The 21,827-nt window shown below is 41.8% G+C and overlaps 1 protein-coding gene across 3 annotated transcripts in view; it reads left to right on the top strand.

Moving 5' to 3' along the window:
* LOC139583372 (sodium channel protein type 3 subunit alpha-like) overlaps nt 1–21,827 on the top strand; it is a 199,313-nt gene that overhangs the window by 67,029 nt on the left and 110,457 nt on the right. For all 3 annotated transcript variants that reach the window (XM_071414376.1, XM_071414375.1, XM_071414374.1), the window contains 2 exons: nt 3,022–3,264; nt 9,810–9,873. In XM_071414376.1, coding sequence (XP_071270477.1) covers nt 3,022–3,264; nt 9,810–9,873 — 307 coding nt within the window. The remainder of the gene's footprint in view (nt 1–3,021; nt 3,265–9,809; nt 9,874–21,827) is intronic.

Here is a 21,827-nt window from a genome sequence, read left to right as displayed (position 1 = left end):
TTCAAAGTGGCCTGCTAGTGTGGGTATTGGAACAGAGTCCCTTGTCATTTCATTTTTGTTTCTGTTGATTAAATAACCAGTGAGTGGAAATGCCAGAGGTGTAGGAAATGAGACCTTTGGGTTGGGTAACCTTTGATTCAAAATTGAGGATTCTCACATTTTTAGGTACTCTATAGAATATGTTTGCCTATAGTTTGTTTTGTATTAAGATGTTAAGTTTGTATGTCAGTCATTTATTAAAAATAAAAATAAAATACATTTTAAAAATCTAGTGGTCATGCATCCATGCTTGCGTCCACCTGCTATATGCAAACACTATGCTATAGACATCAACAAAGTGAATGTAGTCCATGGATAAAGTTTCAGCATGACATCTGGCCTGAAGCCCAAAGATCATGTTACCTTTATGGCGGCAGGTAGCCTAGTGGTTAGAGCGTTGGGCTAGTAACTGAAAGGTTGCTGGATAGAATCCCCGAGCTGACAAGGTAAAAATATGTCGTTCTGCCCCTGAACAAGGCAGGTCCACACACTCACTGTTCCCTGGTAGGCTGTCATTGTAAATAAGAATTTGTTCTTAACTGACTTGCCTAGTTAAACTCAACAGGTCTCATTCACCCTTAGTGTTTAACATCAAACAGGCATGGGTATAGTCAAATACCACTTCGTATGGTAATAATAACTCAATTCACAACAGATGCTCCCCATTCAGAATGGATCTCTACTCAAGTAGGACTAAATCTCATTTGGATGAAATAGCTGTACAGTACCCTTAGGAACATATAGTGCAGTATATTTCTGAGCAGGACCCTATATGATTTAGGATCTTAATTTGATCACCTTGTTGTTGCAGGAAATGTCATGCACAGCAGGAAATGCAAACTTGTAGTGTATTCATGGTCTTAAAATACTTCTAAAGTTAGTAATTTCCACTTTAAAATGTCCGAATTGATTTGCTCTAACATAAACTGTATCTACCCCTACAAAAAATGTAATTAATTATAATCCAAACAATAATTCACATTTTCTGTTGCTGCAGGATTATTTTCCTGCTGTGAAAAACTGGCCAAATTAAGATCCTACATCTGTAATCCTACAGTACATAACATGTCCACTTGACCTGACCAGGGAAAAACCCTCAACTCTACTTTTTACTTTAGCCTAACTAGGGCCTGGAGTTGTTCCTGGTTAGGTCACATAGGGATTGCCAGTACCATAGGTACCCAGTATCTACTCTGAAGGGGCTAATTTACATCAGTCATGGCCCAGGTATTCCACCACTACTTCCTGTTGTCTGGTGCTCTTCAGAGACATGGTGCGTCAGGCTCTTCACGGCTGACCTCCTTTGGCCCACGCCGTCTGCTGTAAATGCCAGAGTGGAAGCGATGGCTTAGAGGCTGTCAATTCTTCTTTGTGTTCATATTGTACTGTGCAGCATTCTGCCCCTGCCCCAGCTACACTACCTTTAATCCAGTAGGAATCAGGATAGTGAGATAATAGCATAGGCTCAGATGATACATTATATAATTAGCTAGCAAACAAAATGCTAGGAAAACTTGGAAATGCTTTGGGCACACTCTGAGACAGGGTTAAAGTCTAAATATGTCAGTCAGCCAGCCAGCCAGTCAGTAAGTTAGTCAGTCAGCCAGTCAGTCAGTCAGTCAGTCAGCCAGCCAGCCAGCCAGTCAGTAAGTTAGTCAGTCAGTCAGCCAGTCAGTTAGTTTGTCAGCCAGTCAGTTAGTTTGTCAGCCAGTCAGTTAGTTTGTCAGCCAGTCAGTTAGTTTGTCAGCCAGTCAGTTAGTTTGTCAGCCAGTCAGTTAGTTTGTCAGCCAGTCAGCCAGTCAGTATGTTAGTCAGCCAACCAGCCAGCCAGCTAGTCAGTTAGTTTGTCAGCCAGTCAGCTGCCATAGTCAACCAGTCAGCTGCCATAGTCAGCCAGTCAGTAAGTTAGTCAGCCAGTCAGCCGCCATAGTCAGCCAGTCAGTTAATTTGTCAGCCAGGCAGTCAGTCAGTTAGTTTGTCAGCCAGTCAGCCAGTCAGTAAGTTTGTCAGCCAGCCAGCCAGCCAGTCAGTTAGCCAGTCAGTCAGTTGGTTTGTCAGTCAGTCAGTCAGTTGGTTTGTCAGCCAGTCAGCCAGTTGGTTTGTCAGCCAGTCAGCCAGTCAGTTAGTTTGTCGGTCAGTCAGTTGGTTTGTCAGTAAGTCAGTTATTTAGTTTGTCAGCCAGTCAGTCAGTTGGTTTGTCAGCCAGTCAGTCAGCCAGTCAGTCAGTTGGTTTGTCAGCCAGTCAGTCAGCCAGTCAGTCAGCCAGTCAGTCAGTTGGTTTGTCAGCCAGTCAGTCAGTTGGTTTGTCAGCCAGTCAGTCAGCCAGTCAGTCAGTTGGTTTGTCAGTCAGTCAGTTATTTAGTTTATCAGCCAGTCAGCCAGCCAGCCAGCCAGCCTAAACTAGTTCAATTAGATGGTTTCACTCATTATTTTGGGAAGTGTCTGTTGTCAATGAGCATACATTGTGAATTTGCGGTGCATTTTTGATATCTCGAAAAGATTTTTCTTTCTGCTGTGGTTAGTTTGTTTGCGTTAGCTTTCTTTTTGTCTTCACTGTGGTGTTGGTGTCTTAAAGTTGTGTGTGTGTGGCTTTGATGTTCTGAATTTGATACTGTACAGTATATTTAATCCATGTCATGATTATGGATAGTGAGTCGTTGTATTGTTCCTAATACAATAGTTGTAATCTGTATATTGTATTATACATAGTAATACACAATACTTAAGTCACTGTTACTACTATACTGTATGTGATTGTAAAAAGTAACCAGACCACTAGCTTCCAGAATTTTTTATAATTTTTTCAAAATGTTTTGTTAATAAATTACATATTCACAATAACCATAACTTCAGATTCTAGATCTAAACCAACTCCTTATGATTACACAGAGCTAGCTAGCCAAAGATAATTACTGTGTCCATTTCCATGTCCATGTGTGTGCATGCTGACCTATTGACCTCTGCCCCTGTTTTCCTGGGAAGGCCTGAAGACCATCGTGGGTGCGCTGATCCAGTCGGTGAAGAAGCTTGCGGACGTGATGATCCTGACCGTTTTCTGCCTCAGTGTGTTCGCCCTCATCGGCCTTCAGCTCTTCATGGGTAACCTGCGACAGAAGTGCGTACGCAGCACGGCGCACTGCGTCAACAACACCCTCAACACCAACACAACCTTTTTCTGCAACAACCGGACGTGGTCCTCACTCAAAGACTTTATTGCAGACGAAGGTGAGCACTGTGTGTCAGTTAAACGCCTGTTTAATTGATTCATGAATGTATCACTTATTTAAAATGTTGACCCTATTGAGTGCAAAGATTTGTTATGTTTGAGGAGACTGAAAATAGCCAGTCAGTTAGTTTGTCACCCAGCCAGTCAGTTAGTTTGTCACCCAGCCAGTCAGTTAGTTTGTCAGCCAGTCAGCCAGTCAGGTAATTTGTCAGTCAGCCAGCCAGTCAGTTAGTTTGTCAGCAAGTCAGCCAGCCAGTCAGCCAGTCAGCCAATCAGCCAAACAGCCAAACAGCCAGCCAGTCAGCCAGTCAGCCAATCAGCCAATCAGCCAATCAGCCAGTCAGTTAGCCAGCCAGTCTGTTTGTCAGCCAGTCAGCCAATCAGCCAGTCAGCCAATCAGCCAGTCAGTTAGCCAGCCAGTCTGTTTGTCAGCCAGTCAGTTCATTTGTCACTATTAGGAGACCTCTCGTCTATTGGAGTTTTCCTGTACTGGATAGTTGAGCTTTGTGCCAAAATGAGAACCCCAACGAATACTCTGCAGTGGGCAGTTATATTTGATATTTGAATATACAGTATATTATATATACAGTTGAAGTCGGATGTTTACAGTTGGAAGTTTACACTCTAGCCAAATACATTTAAACTCAGTTTTTCCACAATTCCTGACATTTAATCCTAGTACAAATTCCCTGTTTTAGGTCAGTTAGGATCACCACTTTATTTTAAGAATGTGAAATGTCAGAATAATTGTGGAGAGAATGATTTATTTCAGCTTTTATTTCTTTCATCACATTCCCAGTGGGTCAGAAGTTTACATACACTCAATTAGTATTTGTTAGCATTGCCTTTAAATTGTTTAACTTGGGTCAAACATTCCGGGTAGCCTTCCACAAGCTTCCCACAATAAGAGGGAGACCCATTCCTCCTGACAGAGCTGGTGTAACTGAGTCAGGTTGTAGGCCTCCTTGCTCGCACACGCTTTTTCTGTTCTGTCCACAACATTTCTATGGGATTGAGGTCAGGGCTTTGTGATGGCCACTCAAATACCTTTACTTTGTTGTCCTTAAGCCATTTTGCCACAACTTTGGAAGTCTGCTTGGTCATTGTCCATTTGGAAGACCCATTTGTGACCAAGCTTTAACTTCCTGACTGATGTCTTGAGATGTTGCTTCAATATATCAACATAATTTTCCATCTCATGATGCCATCTATTTTGTGAAGTGCACCAGTCCCTCCTGCAGCAAAGCACCCCAACAACATGATGCTGCCACCCCCGTGCTTCACGGTTGGGATGGTTGTTCTTCGACTTGCAAGCCTCTTTTTCCTCCAAACATAACGATGGTCATTATGGCCAAACAGTTTTATTTTTGTTTCATCAGACCAGAGGACATTTCTCCAAAAAGTACGATCTTTGTCCCCATGTGCAGTTGCAAACCGTAGTCTGGCTTTTATATGTGTAACGGCTTTCGTTGGTGGAAGGAGAGGAGGAACAAAATGCAGCGTGGTACGTATCCATAATATCATTTAATAGAGAATGAATACAAAATACAAAAGAACAAGAGAATAAATGAAAACCGAAACAGTACCGTATGGTGCAAACACTAACACAGGAAACAATCACCCACAATACACAATAGAAAACAGGCTACCTAAATATGGCTCCCCATCAGAGACAACGACTGACACCTGCCTCTGATTGAGAACCATACTAGGTCAAACACATAGAAATATAACATACAGAACAAAACATAGAAAAACAACATAGAATGCCCACCCCAACTCACGCCCTGACCAAACTAAAATAAAGACATAAAAAAGGACCTACGGTCAGAACGTGACAATATGGCAGTTTTGGAGCAGTGGCTTCTTCCTTGCTGAGAGGCCTTTCAGGTTATGTCAATATAGGACTCCTTTTACTGTGGATATAGATACTTTTCTACCTGTTTCCTCCAGCGTCTTCACAAGGTCCTTTTCTGTTGTTCTGGGATTGATTTGCACTTTTCACACCAAAGTACGTTCATCTCTAGGAGACCTGAGTGGTATGACGGCTGTGTGGTCCCATGGTGTTTATACTTGCGTACTATTGTTTGTACAGATGAATGTGGTACCTTCAGGTGTTTGGAAATTGCTCCCAAGGATGAACCAGACTTTTGGAGGTCTACAATTGTTTTTCTGAGGTCTTGGTTGATTTATTTAGATTTTCCCATGATGTCAAGCAAAGAGGCATTGCGTTTGAAGTTAGGCCTTGAAATACATCCACAGGTACACCTCCAATTGACTCAAATGATGTCAATTCGCCTATCAGAATCTTCTAAACCCATGACATAATTTTCTGGAATTTTCCAAGCTGTTTAAAGGCACAGTCAACTTATTGTATGTAAACTTCTGACCCACTGGAATTGTGATACAGTGAATTATAAGTGAAATAATCTGTCTGTAAACAATTGTTGGAAATTATCCTTGTGTCATGCACAAAGTAGATGTCCTAACCGACTTGCCAAAACTATAGTTTGTTAACGAGAAATTTGTGGAGTGGTTGAAAAACTAGTTTTAATGACTCCAACCTAAGTGATGTTAACTTCCGACTTCAACTGTACATCACATGCGACTCGTAACAAGACTAAGCAATTAGCCTATTCAAATGTTTATCTGACTACATAAAGATAATAAGCAATATGTCAGACACTATGGTTGAGTTACAGTAATAGAACACTATAGCTGAGTTACAGTAATAGAACACTATAGCTGAGTTACAGTAATATAACACTATAGTTGAGTTACAGTAATAGAACACTATGGTTGAGTTACAGTAATAGAACACTGTGGTTGAGTTACAGTAATAGAACACTGTAGTTGAGTTACAGTAATAGAACACTATAGTTGAGTTACAGTAATAGAACACTATAGTTACAGTAATAGAACACTATAGTTGAGTTACAGTAATAGAACACTATAGCTGAGTTACAGTAATATAACACTATAGTTGAGTTACAGTAATAGAACACTATAGTTGAGTTACAGTAATAGAACACTATAGTTACAGTAATAGAACACTATAGTTGAGTTACAGTAATAGAACACTACAGTTACAGTAATAGAACACTATAGTTACAGTAATAGAACACTATAGTTGAGTTACAGTAATAGAACACTATGGTTGAGTTACAATAATAGAATACTGTAGTTGAGTTACAGTAATAGAACACTATAGTTACAGTAATAGAACACTATAGTTACAGTATTAGAACACTATAGTTGAGTTACAGTAATAGAACACTATAGTTGAGTTACAGTAATAGAACACTATAGTTACAGTAATAGAACACTATAGTTGAGTTACAGTAATAGAACACTGTGGTTGAGTTACAGTAATAGAACACTGTAGTTGAGTTACAGTAATAGAACACTATAGTTGAGTTACAGTAATAGAACACTATAGTTACAGTAATAGAACACTATAGTTGAGTTACAGTAATAGAACACTACAGTTACAGTAATAGAACACTATAGTTACAGTAATAGAACACTATAGTTGAGTTACAGTAATAGAACACTATAGTTGAGTTACAGTAATAGAACACTATGGTTGAGTTACAGTAATAGAACACTATAGTTGAGTTACAGTAATAGAACACTATGGTTGAGTTACAATAATAGAACTCTGTAGTTGAGTTACAGTAATAGAACACTATAGTTGAGTTACAGTAATATAACACTATGGTTGAGTTACAATAATAGAACACTGTAGTTGAGTTACAGTAATAGAACACTATAGTTACAGTATTAGAACACTATAGTTGAGTTACAGTAATAGAACACTATAGTTGAGTTACAGTAATAGAACACTATAGTTACAGTAGTAGAACACTATAGTTACAGTAATATAACACTATAGTTACAGTAATATAACACTATAGTTGAGTTACAGTAATATAACACTATAGTTACAGTAATATAACACTATAGTTGAGTTACAGTAATAGAACACTATAGTTACAGTAATAGAACACTATGGTTGAGTTACAGTAATAGAACACTATGGTTGAGTTACAGTAATAGACAATGAAAAAATGTCTGAGAATGGAATTCTAAATACAAGTGTATTTAATTACTTTGTAAAATGAGTGGATTCACATACAAGGCATGAAGCTTACGTTACAAGGCATTAACAACATTACAAGGCATTATTCTAAGCATGGTCAGAGAGAGAGAGAGAGAGAGAGAGAGAATGTCTTGTGCCTTGGCTCATGAGAGCGAAAGAGAGAGTGTAGGCCAGCGCAGGTCAGGAACAAAGAAGAGAGATAACAATGAATCTAAGACCCTTTTATAAGCATCTGAGTTGTTTGGATTCAAAATCTGACTTGTTGACCAATGGCTTTACTGTTGAGTTAACTTCCAATCAGATATCAGACCTACATGATGTAAAGACTGGCACAATCTAATTAGACTCATGAAATGGCGTGGGCGTGCCTCAAGTTTCTGTGACGTTGAGTTTTCACTCAAGGCTATGTGTGTTGTCCTCGGAATATGAGACAGTGAACAACACTGCAGCAGTAATTGAATGGTATTACTGCCCTCAAAGTGACTCTTCTTATCAGCTGTATGCAACGATGAGTGTGTGTTGTCTTCGGAACACCTCAGTGTCTCTCCCACCCACATTTTGTCTCATGTAGGTCTGATGTAAAGACAGCCAAGCTCAATCCAGCACAGTGAAAGTATTTTACTGATTTCATCTGGTTAAACTCAGGTCTGGCTCTCATACTGTCGTAGCGATTGACGTTTCTTAACTGCACTAATATGGTCACGTTGTTGGTCGTGGGTCTCTTAGCTTTGGATGAGTCTTGCAGTTGTTGTGTGACAGTGGTGTCAACAAAACGCTACTTGCAGCTATAACATGACATGTTTGTAAGGGATAATTTGTAGCCTAGAAAAAAGTCCCACACAGCAGTTCTGAAGCATGACATGGCAGAGTTCCATTCCAGTGTCCTCTTTACTGCACTATCCAAACAGGCAGTAACAGAGACAGCCCTGCAGCGATTGCACAACTAGACTGGGTCCTCCCTCACCGACACAGATTACGGCGTGCTTATTTTTGCTGCACAACACTGATGTGGGACAGATGTTTAAATGGACAGTCGTTCCTCTAATCATGAATGGTCACGTGGCTGGACTTCGTATTTCATATTTAAAGTTATTACATATTTCATGATAGACATTTTCCGATTATTTCATACAGTTACATATACTGTATGTAGATGAGTCAGAGGGTCACGGACATTTTACATTGTTCAAAGGCTGTGCTTCTTAATCCTGGTCCCGGGGACCCAAAGAGGTGCACATTGTACAACGCTTAAAGATGAGAGTACATGAGACAACCAAACCAACAAGGCATTTCCTGAGATTGCGTCTACTGTTTTTTCTTTAAAACAGCAATAATGTAAAATTAATAAAAAATACACAAAACACCCTTATCAAAATGTAAGACTCATCTTTCAAAAACACATCTAGTCAATCTGCACAGTACAGTGGTGAAATGTGAACGCTGTCGCTGAAGAGTGGCTCTGGGCTGTCGCTGAAAAGTGGCTCTGGGGTCCGGCTTTTGTGTGTGTGTATGTGTGCGCGTGTATGTGTGCGCGCGTGTGTGTGTGTGTGTGTGTGTGTGTGTATGTGTGTTGGAGAGGTCCATGGTCCATAAAGGAGGAACATTTAAGGCCATGCTGAAACCAGGAATGCCGACAACTGACGGAGGGTTCGGGCCGCCTGCCAAAGTGCCAGTCAGGCGAGCCCTTCTCCAGCCCCTCTCCTCCTGCGGCTCCTCTCCCAGCCCCATAGTGGTCTAACGGCACTCAAACCCTCTAGAGTGGGACAGTGAAGCTGAAACGCTGTGAAAAGGAGGCAAGATAAAATGGAGGAACGCTTAGCATGAAGGAGCGTTGGAGTGGACATGGAGCCTTCTGGACTTGTAATCTCTTAGTGGGCTCTAGTGGGAGTCGGCAGCAACACAGTCAACGGGTTATGCTATTGCTATTTATTCTTTCATTTCCATCCCCTTCAACTTCAAGCAGTCTCTGCTATCCATCACCTTACACAAATGTAAAATGTCCAAGGCAGGCCTCGGTATTGATCCCTAAAAGCTCGGGTGAAACACGAAACAAAACCATTTTCTTAATTTGATAAATGGCTAAAATCGTACGTCCAGTGGGTTATTTAAGGGTGGACTGATGTAAGATCAATGTTGATGCCTTATGATTAATATAGTCGATAAAGTTCTTTCCCCAACCAGGGCAGGAGTTCTCGTCATAAGGTCTGAGTGCCACTGACAGACGTTTGACCTTGAGATGAAAATGCTTGTAGGATCAGCAATACTAGGGCCATGTAATCAAGTTAATCCCTTTAATCAAAATAATCATTGTAATCACATTAATCACATCCAGGTCTCATCCATTATATTATTTTTGAAAACTACTACAAAGTGTATTCAAATTAATCCTTGTAATCAAATGAATCGAATCCAGGCCTCTTCTGTTATTTTCTTTGATTTCAGATAACTACTACAAAGTGGAGGGAGCGAAGGATGCCTTAATATGTGGGGACGGGAGTGATGCTGGGTAAGTGACTACTCTTTCTCATCCTTCCTTTGCTCTTCTTGCTATCAGTGAAGAAAATCCAGTGATTATGAATGTGGGTTAGAGTGATGATAGCCTGGTCTCATTCTGTACATGCTGTGGCCAGCTCTCCTCTTGTTAATCTTGTTTTGCATGGCTGAAGCCCAAAAAGACTGGACCACCAGGCTAGTGTAACAGTGGCTTGTAGATGGTACAACCATAGCCTCGTGAACCATAGCCTCGTGAACCATAGCCTCTTGAACCATAGACTCATGAACCATAGACTCATGCTGTATACTCTAATCTAGTACATGCCGTTGAGCATTACCAAAGGACGTCACGAAGGGGCCCTGAGGTTAAGGTTTAGGTGGCTGAGGTGATGCCTGTCGCTGTGTGGCTAAGTCAACAGAGATAGCCTGGCTCTGAGGGTGTGAGTCAGCAAAACGGAGTGATGGCGACCGATGGTGACTCAGCTGCCCTCAGGCTGTAGAGAGACGAGACCATGGGCTTATCATCCACCACCCAGCCTGTGAGAGCCAATAGGCTTTAACAAGAGAGTGGGCCTTGACAGTGATGTTAATTTTGGTTGTGTTTATTATGTGCCTGAGGTGGTTTCCCCAAACTATGCTTAATAAGTAACCTTGTCTTGGACGGGAACACTTGTGTTAGCTCCCAGAGCTAATGCCTTGTTTAGGCTTTAGCTCAGAGGGATAATGCCTTTTTGAGCCGTGCGGATGGCACTGGTGTTCTAGGCAGTAGTCTTACAGGTCCAAGAAGGACTGAATCCCATAGTTAAAAAAAATATACTGTATATATTTTTTCTACAATTCATGATTATCTCCCACATTGACTGAAGTGAAATGAAATTGAACCCAACTCTGATGTATTTTGGACCGAGATTTGGAATGGCGAGGGGATGTACTCTATTTTGGACTGAGATGGGAGTGGTGATTCGGAGAATATACGTGTTGCTGCTTGGCAGTGACCTCTAAAGTCCCTCAGAGTTTACAGTGTACATTTTAGGAGACCAAGCGGCAGTTTTTTTGTCCACAGTAAAGAAGGAAATGAGCCTGGACATAACTACACTGAGTACGCAACAGTGAAAAACATTTGTCCATGAAAATGTGGCATCTTTCTTAGTCAAGAAATAACATCTAAGTCACTTTCACCTACAGACAGACGTGGGGACAAAGAGGCTGTTCATCGCACATGATATCTGTGTTGTCCCAAACCCTCTGATGTAGGTCTGAGACATTCTCAGTCTCATCCCGGCTACTCATCAAATGACTGTATTGTCCATAGACATAGAATGAATAAATACCCTTAACACTAGCACGACCCGTCCCACCGACACTCTAATCCTGTAATGCCAAGTGCTTTTGGAGGGCGGGCAGGAGTGGCAGGAGAGGAGTTATTGATGCCAACGCTGCCAGGGCAAAGATCTAGGAATTTACAAATGTAAATAATACCCATCTGTGTTCTGTTGGGTGCCAAGCACAAATGTTCCCCACTGTTTCCATGTTGATTAGAAATAAGGCTCTGTTTCTGGTCTGGTATTGATATTTGAACAACTGTAATGGGTTCAAATACATGGTTCGTGTTGGTGCAGGACATTATTGGAAGGTGTCAGTGGTGGAAAAAGTACTCAATTAACATACTTGAGTAAAAGTAAAGATACCTTAATAGAAAATGACAAGTAAAAGTGCAAGTAACCCAGTAAAATACTACTTGAGGAAAAGTCTAAAAGTATTTAGTTTTAAATATACTTAAGTATCAAAAGTATAACTCATTTCACATTCCTTATATTAAACAAACCAGACGGCACCATTTTCTTGTTTTGTTTAATTTACGGATAGCCAGGGGCACACTCTAACACTCAGACATAATTTACAAACTAAGCATTTGTGTTCAGGGAGTCTGCCAGATCAGAGGCAGTAGGGATGACCAGGGATATTCTCTTGATGAGTGTGTAAATTGGACCATTTTACTGTCCTGCTAAGCATTCAAAATGGAACGAGTACTTTTGGTTGTCAGGGAGAATGTGTGCAGTAAAAAGTACATTATTTTCTTTAGGAATGTAATGAAGTAAAAGTAAAAGTTGTCAAAAATATAAATAGTAAGGTACAGATACCCCAAAAAACAAAGTAGTATTTTAAAGTATTTTTACTTAAATACTTTACACCACTGGAAGGTATCCATTATTGGAAAGCACTTTTTATCAGTATGAATACATGGATAAATGTATTAGAAACAGATCAATCAATAAGTAAGTTACTATACTGAATATACATTTAAACAATATTACTGAGTTATAGTTCATATAAGGAAATCAGTCAATTGAAATAAATTTGTTAGGCTCTAGTCTATCGATTTCACATGACTCGGCATGGGCGCAGGCATGGGTGGGCCTATCCATGGGTGGGCCTGGGAGGGCATGGGCCACTTGGGAGCCAGGCCCATCCACTGCGGAGCCAGGCCCAGCAAATCAGAATGAGTTTTTCCCCACAAAAGGGCTTTATTACAGACAGAAATGCTCATCATGGCTGGTCTCGGACGATACCACAGGTGAATAAGCCTGATATGGAAGTACTGGGCTGGCGTGGTTACACGTGGTCTGCGGATGTGAGGCCGATTGGACATGCTGCCAAATTCTCTCAAATGATGTTGGAGGCGGCTTATCGTAGAGACATTAACATTAAATAACATTAAATTCTCTGGCAACAGCTCTGGTGGACATTCCTGCAATCAGCATGCCAATTGCACGCTCCCTCAAAATTTGACATCTGTGGCATTATGTTGTGACAAAACTGCACATTTTAGAATGGCCTTTTGTTGTCCCCAGCACAAGGTGCACCTGTGTAATGATCATGCTGTTTAATCAGCTTCTTGACATGCCACACCTGTCAGGTGGATGGATTATCTTGGCAAAGGAGAAATGCTCACTAACAGGGATGTAAACAAATTTCTGCACAAAATTTGAAAGAAAAAAGCTTTTTATTAGAACATTTCAGGGATCTTTTATTTCAGCTCATGAAACACTGGACCAACACTGCGTTTATATATTTGTTCTGTATACAAACGAAGCATGTGTGTTTAGTGAGTCCGCCAAATCAGAGGCAGGGGATGACCAGGGATGTTCTCTGTTTAGTGAGTCCTCCAGATCAGATGCAGTAGGGATGACCAGGGATGTTCTCTGTTTAGTGAGTCCTCCAGATCAGAGGCAGTAGGGATGACCAGGGATGTTCTCTGTTTAGTGAGTCCTCCAGATCAGATGCAGTAGAGATGACCAGGGATGTTCTCTGTTTAGTGAGTCCTCCAGATCAGAGGCAGTAGGGATGACCAGGGATGTTCTCTGTTTAGTGAGTCCTCCAGATCAGAGGCAGTAGGGATGACCAGGGATGTTCTCTGTTTAGTGAGTCCTCCAGATCAGAGGCAGTAGAGATGACCAGGGATGTTCTCTGTTTAGTGAGTCCTCCAGATCAGATGCAGTAGAGATGACCAGGGATGTTCTCTGTTTAGTGAGTCCTCCAGATCAGAGGCAGTAGGGATGACCAGGGATGTTCTCTGTTTAGTGAGTCCTCCAGATCAGAGGCAGTAGAGATGACCAGGGATGTTCTCTGTTTAGTGAGTCCTCCAGATCAGATGCAGTAGGGATGACCAGGGATGTTCTCTGTTTAGTGAGTCCTCCAGATCAGAGGCAGTAGGGATGACCAGGGATGTTCTCTGTTTAGTGAGTCCTCCAGATCAGAGGCAGTAGGGATGACCAGGGATGTTCTCTGTTTAGTGAGTCCTCCAGATCAGAGGCAGTAGAGATGACCAGGGATGTTCTCTGTTTAGTGAGTCCTCCAGATCAGATGCAGTAGGGATGACCAGGGATGTTCTCTGTTTAGTGAGTCCTCCAGATCAGAGGCAGTAGGGATGACCAGGGATGTTCTCTGTTTAGTGAGTCCTCCAGATCAGAGGCAGTAGGGATGACCAGGGATGTTCTGTTGATAAGTGCGTGAATTAGACTATTTTCCTGTCCTGCTAAGCATTCAAAATGTAACAAGTACTTTTGGGTGTCAAGGAAAATGTGTGGAGTAAAAAAACTAGATTTTCTTAAGGAATGCAGTGAAGTGAAAGTAGAAGTAGTCAAAAATATAAATAGTAAGGTAAAGTACAGATACCAAAAATACATTTAAAAAAACACTTAAGTAGTACTTTACACCACTGGAAAAAGTAAAGGGGTCTGAATACTTTGAGTGCACTGTATAATATATATTGTATTTTTTGTGGAGATGAACCGAGATGAACTGTCAAATGCCTTTTGGGAGTTTGTCTTGACACAGCACCCTTTATATTAAATACATGACAGACAATGGTATTTGTTTGTTTACTGGTCTGGCTGCCTCTCTCTCATAGTGTAAATAAAGGTCTGAAGAAATCAATTCTACCACAGGCTAGTCCCACATTCAACTGCTCACTGGCTGTCACTCACTGGAACTTTTGGCTGTCAATCAAAATGCACATGGATCTGGGCCCATATTTATCAAACTTCTGAGAAAAAAAATCGTAAGAATCCTGTGAAATGCTGATTTAGGAGACTCTTGATGACAACGGCCCAGGCATACCCTAGGACTAATAGTTCAGATATCAAGAGACAAAATGCATCAGAGCGGATTCTTTTCCCTTATCAAAAACCATTCTAGTTCCTGTCCCATCCAAGAAAAAGTGCAAAAGTTCTGTCAGAACTGTCCTATACTGAAGAGTAAATGAGAATGTGTTGTTCACTGTCTTGTTCCCTGTGTGTTACAGACAGTTACATTAGATTGGCACATGCATTTTGGCTAGTCTAACTCAGTCTAAATACAATCGACGTGGGCAGTTCTACGGAGCATTCCAAATGAGGGGTGTAGGGGCACGTGGATGGAGGGGGAAGGTTTTTTCCCTCCATTTAAGTCACATTTAATCCATTTGAAGCTTTCTGGCTTCACTCTAATGGGGTTGTTAATGGCTACCCTGACTGCAAAGTGAAGATTATTGCCTCTCACTTACGATTCACCCCCCACTAAGCTCTCTGTATGTGTCATGTTCTATAGAACCGCTGAAGTGTTCTTAACTCCTGGTATTTCTCTAACTCCAGTTCTATCCAGTTCTACTCCAATGAGTCATCAAATTGAATGTAACAGCTCGTTAATTGCATTTATATCGAGTGCATGTTGAAGGGCCTTTATTTTTCTGGTTATTTATGCTGGCTAGCTTTGCTGTTAGAATTTTTTGGGGGAATGGCATTATCACTGGTTTAGGCTATAGGCCTTTGTCCGTTAGGGGTGGCCATTCAGGGGGCTACTTCACAGAATACTTTAAGATAGTCCAAGGGTATGCTAACAACTACGCCAAATTTGCCCAGTTATGATACCAACTGAAGGACTCCTCTGATGAGCTGAACATTTTCTTAGAACTGTAAATGTTCATAAAGACCCATCAGCAAGCATGTATTACACTGATAATTACAGAGTGTAAATGTATTTCATTAAGGTACTTAAAAAAACTGTAATTAGGATGTATTTTAGATGCTCGTAAGATTACATGAGTATGTCCACCTCCTATAATTTGACCAAATGGACGGTTCTAGGTTTTGGTCAAAAGCCAGACAGGTAAACCTCAAAATATTTGATTGGAAACAGCATAGTCGTAGTTGTATTATTGTTTGTGTGTTTCTCCAGACCTTTTACTTTATAGCTTATTTACCTAAGATAAATATTGATCAGATGTTTCCCTTTCTCAAGTTATTATGGATTCTGGTTATGAGCAGACTGAATATACTTATATAAATTAAATTGGCATAAACTCAGTCTATCAACTTATAAACAATCTATGAATTAATTTTATAGGAAACTAAACTATTTTGTAAATGCATGAATAACATATGAAATATCTAATAAATGCCAATTTTGTGAAAGAAAATCTTGTATGGCATTCTTACCTAATCAGCCAATCCGTCCTAATCTTCACGAGCTACACTGGAAATAAGAAAAGTCATAAAATCAAACATAAATCATGACAAACCAATCATATTACCTGCCTCCATTGAGTTCCTCCAATCCCTGAGAGTCCGATCCACATCCTCCGGAGAGGTGTCACAAAACAATCTCCATGGGCAACAACCTCCTGGATACTGTTGCTATAGAAATGTTAAGTACTTTCATTATCATAGACCTCAGTCTTAGACCTCTCTAGTAGTAGGTTGCAGTGATGAGATTGTTTCTTTGTGAGATGAGAGGACCTAACGTTATGGGTGCCTACAGTAGCTAGACATATGTACAGTTTAATTTCCAGTGAACATTGTAATTTTGTTGAAACACGTATTATGTAATGACAAAATACACACCCAAACGATTCATTTTCCTCTTTGCCGTAACATTATGAACATCATTATTACCCCTGTAGGAATCTTAGTTCATCTCTGTCAGATTTTGCTGATTTGTTCACTCTGTCTGTATCAGTACCTCGGGAGGAAGTGTGGTTTCGTGAGAGCTGAGGCCTATTGCAGAGTTCTTCATCAGGATCATGTTCATTAGATACCAAACGGAGAAAGCAGACTGAACCAGGGAGGGATAAACTGGACTTATGAACACTCATTTTCATTTTCCACTGCAACATTTTTTGAAGAGTTTTCCATTGCAAGCTGTAATGAAAGACTCAGCCCTGGCTATTCCCAGCCTGTGGTTGGTCAGAATCCTGGCTCATGTTCATTAGGGCACACAATGGGGGGGGGGGGGGGGGGGTAGTCTTGGTAGTCCCTCTGGATATTCAGATGTTTTCTTCCATTGGGTGCCTAATGCCTAAATCTGAGCTGTGAGAACACCAGGTCAAGGCAGCCTCCTCCACCCACCAGTCTTTGAAGGCTTCCCCACCGGGCTCTGTTGTTTCACAGGGTGGAAGGGTTGGATCTGAAAGGGGTGACTCAACTCTCAGCCAAGCCAATGTTCCCTCCACCCCGCGACCCTAGGGAACCCTCAGATGCTCTCTCACTCCCCCTGCTCCCACTTCTATTCTCTTCTATGATCGGCCAACTACTGGGGGGGAGGGGGGGGGGGGGGGGTGATGTAATGGCCGATCTGATGAACACACACCTGTCTGCCACATGGGCCATGTGCTCAGATGTGGTGATCTGATGTTGCAATAAATCCTCCACAGCTGATTTGATACTTTTAATAGCCTACTAGTTTGTAATGCATGTAGACCACCAATACTGTATTGCTGCTGCCAATCTGTTTGGTCTCCATCCGTATTGTGGTCTGTATGGTTGTCAGAGGTGTACTGTTGTCAGGGGTGTACTGTTGTCAGTGGTGTACTGTTGTGCGAGGTGTACTGTTGTGCGAGGTGTACTGTTGTCAGTGGTGTACTGTTGTCCGAGGTGTACTGTTGTCAGTGGTGTACTGTTGTCAGTGGTGTACTGTTGTCAGAGGTGTACTGTTGTCAGAGGTGTACTGTTGTCAGAGGTGTACTGTTGTCAGAGGTGTACTGTTGTCAGAGGTGTACTGTTGTCAGGGGTGTACTGTTGTCAGGGGTGTACTGTTGTCAGGGGTGTACTGTTGTCAGGGGTGTACTGTTGTGCGAGGTGTACTGTTGTCAGTGGTGTACTGTTGTCCGAGGTGTACTGTTGTCCGTGGTGTACTGTTGTCAGTGGTGTACTGTTGTCAGTGGTGTACTGTTGTCAGTGGTGTACTGTTGTCAGTGGTGTACTGTTGTCCGTGGTGTACTGTTGTCCGTGGTGTACTGTTGTCAGTGGTGTACTGTTGTCAGTGGTGTACTGTTGTCAGAGGTGTACTGTTGTCAGAGGTGTACTGTTGTCAGTGGTGTACTGTTGTCAGTGGTGTACTGTTGTCCGAGGTGTACTGTTGTCAGGGGTGTACTGTTGTCAGGGGTGTACTGTTGTCAGGGGTGTACTGTTGTCAGTGGTGTACTGTTGTCAGTGGTGTACTGTTGTCAGTGGTGTACTGTTGTCAGAGGTGTACTGTTGTCAGAGGTGTACTGTTGTCAGAGGTGTACTGTTGTCAGAGGTGTACTGTTGTCAGAGGTGTACTGTTGTCAGGGGTGTACTGTTGTCAGGGGTGTACTGTTGTCAGGGGTGTACTGTTGTCAGTGTTGTCAGTGGTGTACTTTTGTCAGTGGTGGAAAAGTGCCTAATTGTCATGCTTGAGTAAAAGTAAAGATACCTTAATGGAAAATTACTCAAGTGAACCCTTTTGGAACCCTATACTTAAGTATCAAAAGTAAAAGTATAAATCATTTCAAATTCCTTATATTAAGCTAACCAGAATGCACAAGAAAACAATTTCTTTGGAAATAATTTACAAACAAAGCATTTGGCAGTAGGGATGACCAGGGATGTTCTCATAATAAGTGTGTGAATTGGACAATTTTCTGTCCTGCTAAGCATTCAAAATGTAATGAGTACTTTTGGGTGTCAGGGAAAATGTATGGTGTAAAAAGTACATAATTTTGTTTAGGAATGTAGTGAAGTAAAAGTAAAAGTAGTCAAAAATATAAATAGTTAAGTACAGATATCCCAAAAAACGACTTAAGTAGTCTTTTAAAGTATTTTTACTTAAGTACTTTACAACACTGTGTACTGTTGTCAGTGGTGTACTGTTCCTTCCATGACAATCAGTTTCCCTGGTATTACACTCTTCAAAAAAGAAGGTGCCATCAAGAACCTAAAAGGATGCTTTGGCTATCCCCATAGGAGAACCCGTTGAAGAACCTTTCTTGGTTCCAGGTACAACCATTTCCACAGAGGGTTCTACATGAAACCCAAAAGGTCTACTTGGAACCACAAAGGGGTTCTACCTGGAACCAAAAAGGGTTCTACCTGGAACCAAAAGGAGTTCTACCTGGAACCAAAAGGAGTTCTACCTGGAACCAAAAAGGGTTCTACCTGGAACCAAAAAGGGTTCTCCTATGGGGACTACCGAAGAACCCTTTTTTCTAAGAGTGAGGGTCTATAGTATAGATCAGGTATTCCCAAACTGGGGTACGCGCAATGCCGTCAGGGGTATGCCAAATAAAAATGTGATTCTCATTTTCTTCACATTTTCAAACAGTACATTTATATTTTCCAACAGGGCTATACATTTGGGTGAGGTTTTTTTCTCACCTGAGTAGCCTCGTTTCACTGCCAAAAATAAATTTAAACCATCTACTGTTCAGCAAAAATAAAAACACAATGTCAAATACAGGTAGCCTAGTCAAATAAACATCCAATCACATTAACCGTTACTCTCTAGTGGGAAACCTTCACTCTGTCGCAGACATTTAGAAACCAAACCACTGGAAACATGACAATTTGAAAAATAAGCCACCAGAGTTTTTGGAGCGAGAATAAAGACGACTTTCGAGTAGTAAGACATGTATAAAAGCAGCAGATACCATTAATAAGAAGGGGCTAGAAGTGTCTTATATGGTGAGCTACCGAGTGGCTAGGACAGGCAAACCCCATACTATTGTGGAGGACTTAATTAGTCCTGCTGCTGTGGATATGGCTTTGACAATTCTGGGGGAAAAGGCCCAAAAAACTATACAGACAATGTCTTCATCAAACAACACTGTTTTACGACGCATCAGTGACATGGCAGGAGATGTTTTGAAACAGTTACTGCTTCGCATACAAGCCAGTGAATTCTATGCATTACAGCTGGATGAACAGACGTGGCGGGCCTGGCACAGCTCCTGGTATTTGTCCGTCACGTTTATGGGGGGTCAATTAAGGAAGACATCCTCTTCTGCAAACCAGTGGAAACCAGGACAACATGAGAGGATATTTTTAAAGTACTGAACAGCTTTCTGACATCAAATGGACTTTGGTGGTCAAGAGGTGTTGGTATCTGTACTGATGGCGCAAAAGCCATGACAGGGAGACATAGTGGAGTGGTAACGCACGTGCAAGCAGTTGCTCCCAACGCCACTTGGATACACTGCAGCATCCACTGAGAGGCTCCTGCTGCCAAGGGAATGCCTGCCAGCTTGAAATACGTTTTGGACACTACAGAGAAAATGGTTAAGCAAGGCCCCTGAACTCTTGTGTATTTTCTGCATTATGCAGTGATATGGGCAGCGGCCATGTAACGCTTTTACAACATACAGAATTGCGCTGGTTATCAAGGGGCAAAGTATTGACACGTTTAAAAAAAAATTGAGAGACGAGCTTAAAGTTTTCTTTACTGACCATCATTTTCACTTGTCTGACCGCTTGCATCATGACAAGTTTCTCACATGACTGGCCTATCTGGGTGATGTTTTTTCTCGCCTGAATGATCTGAATCTAGGATTACAGGGACTCTCCGCAACTATATTCAATGTGCGGGACAAAATTGAGGCTATGATTAAGAAGTTGGAGCTCTCCTCTGTCTGCATTAACAAGGACAACACACAGGTCTTTCCATCATTGTATGATTTTTTTGTGTGCAAATGAACTCAAGCTTACAGACAATGTCAAATGTGATGTAGCAAAGTACCTGAGTGAGCAATTATGCAGGTAGTTTCCCGAAACAACTGGATTCGTTATCCCTTTCATGTCACGATCACTAGAATAAATATCGGACCAAGGCACAGCGGATGTTGAGTTCCACATAATTTAATGAATAAAGGGAAACTTAGCAAAGACAAAAAACAAATAAACAATAAACTAACAACGAACCGTGACTACAGAGATGCTACGTGCACTAACTCAAAACAATATCCCATAAAACACAGGTGGAAAAAAGCTACCTAAATATGATCCCCAATTAGAGACAACGATTACCAGCTGCCTCTAATTGGGAATCATACACAATTACCAACATAGAAAATCAAACCTAGAACCCCACATAGAAATAATGAACTAGACTAACCCCCCAGTCACGCCCTAACCTACTCTACCATAGAAAATAAGGACTCTCTAATGGTCAGGACGTGACATTTCATGCCCTGCCTCCAGTTCACTTACCGATATCTGAACAAGAGAGCCTCATCGAAATTGCAACAAGCGGTTATGTGAAAATTTAATTTAATCAGAATCCACTGCCACATTTCTGGATTTGGCTGCGCTCAGAGTTTCTTGCCCTTGGCCTTGACACTTGCCCGTGACACTGATGCCCTTTTCAACCACGTACCTATGTGAGAGTGGATTCTCGGCCCTCGCTAGCATGAAAACGAAATACAGGCACAGACTGTGTATGGAAAATGATTTAAGACTGAGACTCTCTCCAATATTACACAATATTGCAGAGTTATGTGCATCCTTTCAAGCACACCCTTCTCATTAACCTGTGGTGAGTTATTCACAATTTGGCTTACAATGATGGCAAAACACACTGACAGCTGGTGCTGAAGGGGGTACGCAGCTGGAGGTTGAATGTTTGAAGCGGTACAAGACGCTGGAAAGTTTGAGGACCACTGGTATAGACCATAGTGAACATCCCTCATCCCTTTTCAACAGCGTATTGTGATGAACCGTTAGGTAGTTACTATCTTCCCAGGGATATAGTCACTATCCCCCCCCCCCCCCCCCCCCCAGTGGCCAGGGCTCACTGCTGGTGCCCAAAATAACCCCATATCAGAATGCCGAGTTCCCTGGCCAGAGATAGGATAGCAGCCAATCACATCCCCAGCTGCCAGAGTGCTGAGTGACTCCTCCCTGCTCAGTGACTCCCCCCATTTGAGTGACTCCTCCCTGCCCAGTGACTCCTCCCTGCTCAGTGACTCTTCCCTGCTCAGTGACTCCTCCCTGCTCAGTGACTCCTCCCTGCTCAGTGATTCCTCCTTGCTCAGTGACTCCTCCCTATCTCTCGCTGACAATAATACAACACGTTACACATAACAACAGGTTGCTGAGAGACTCCTCCCTGCTGAGTGTCTCCTCCCTGCTGAGAGACTCCTCCCTGCTCAGTGTCTCCTCCCTGCTGAGTGACTCCTCCCTGCTCAGTGTCTCCTCC

The sequence above is a fragment of the Salvelinus alpinus genome, chromosome 8, assembly GCF_045679555.1.
Source record: "Salvelinus alpinus chromosome 8, SLU_Salpinus.1, whole genome shotgun sequence".
Lineage (NCBI taxonomy): Eukaryota > Metazoa > Chordata > Actinopteri > Salmoniformes > Salmonidae > Salvelinus > Salvelinus alpinus.
This window is presented reverse-complemented; position numbering and strand designations above follow the sequence as displayed.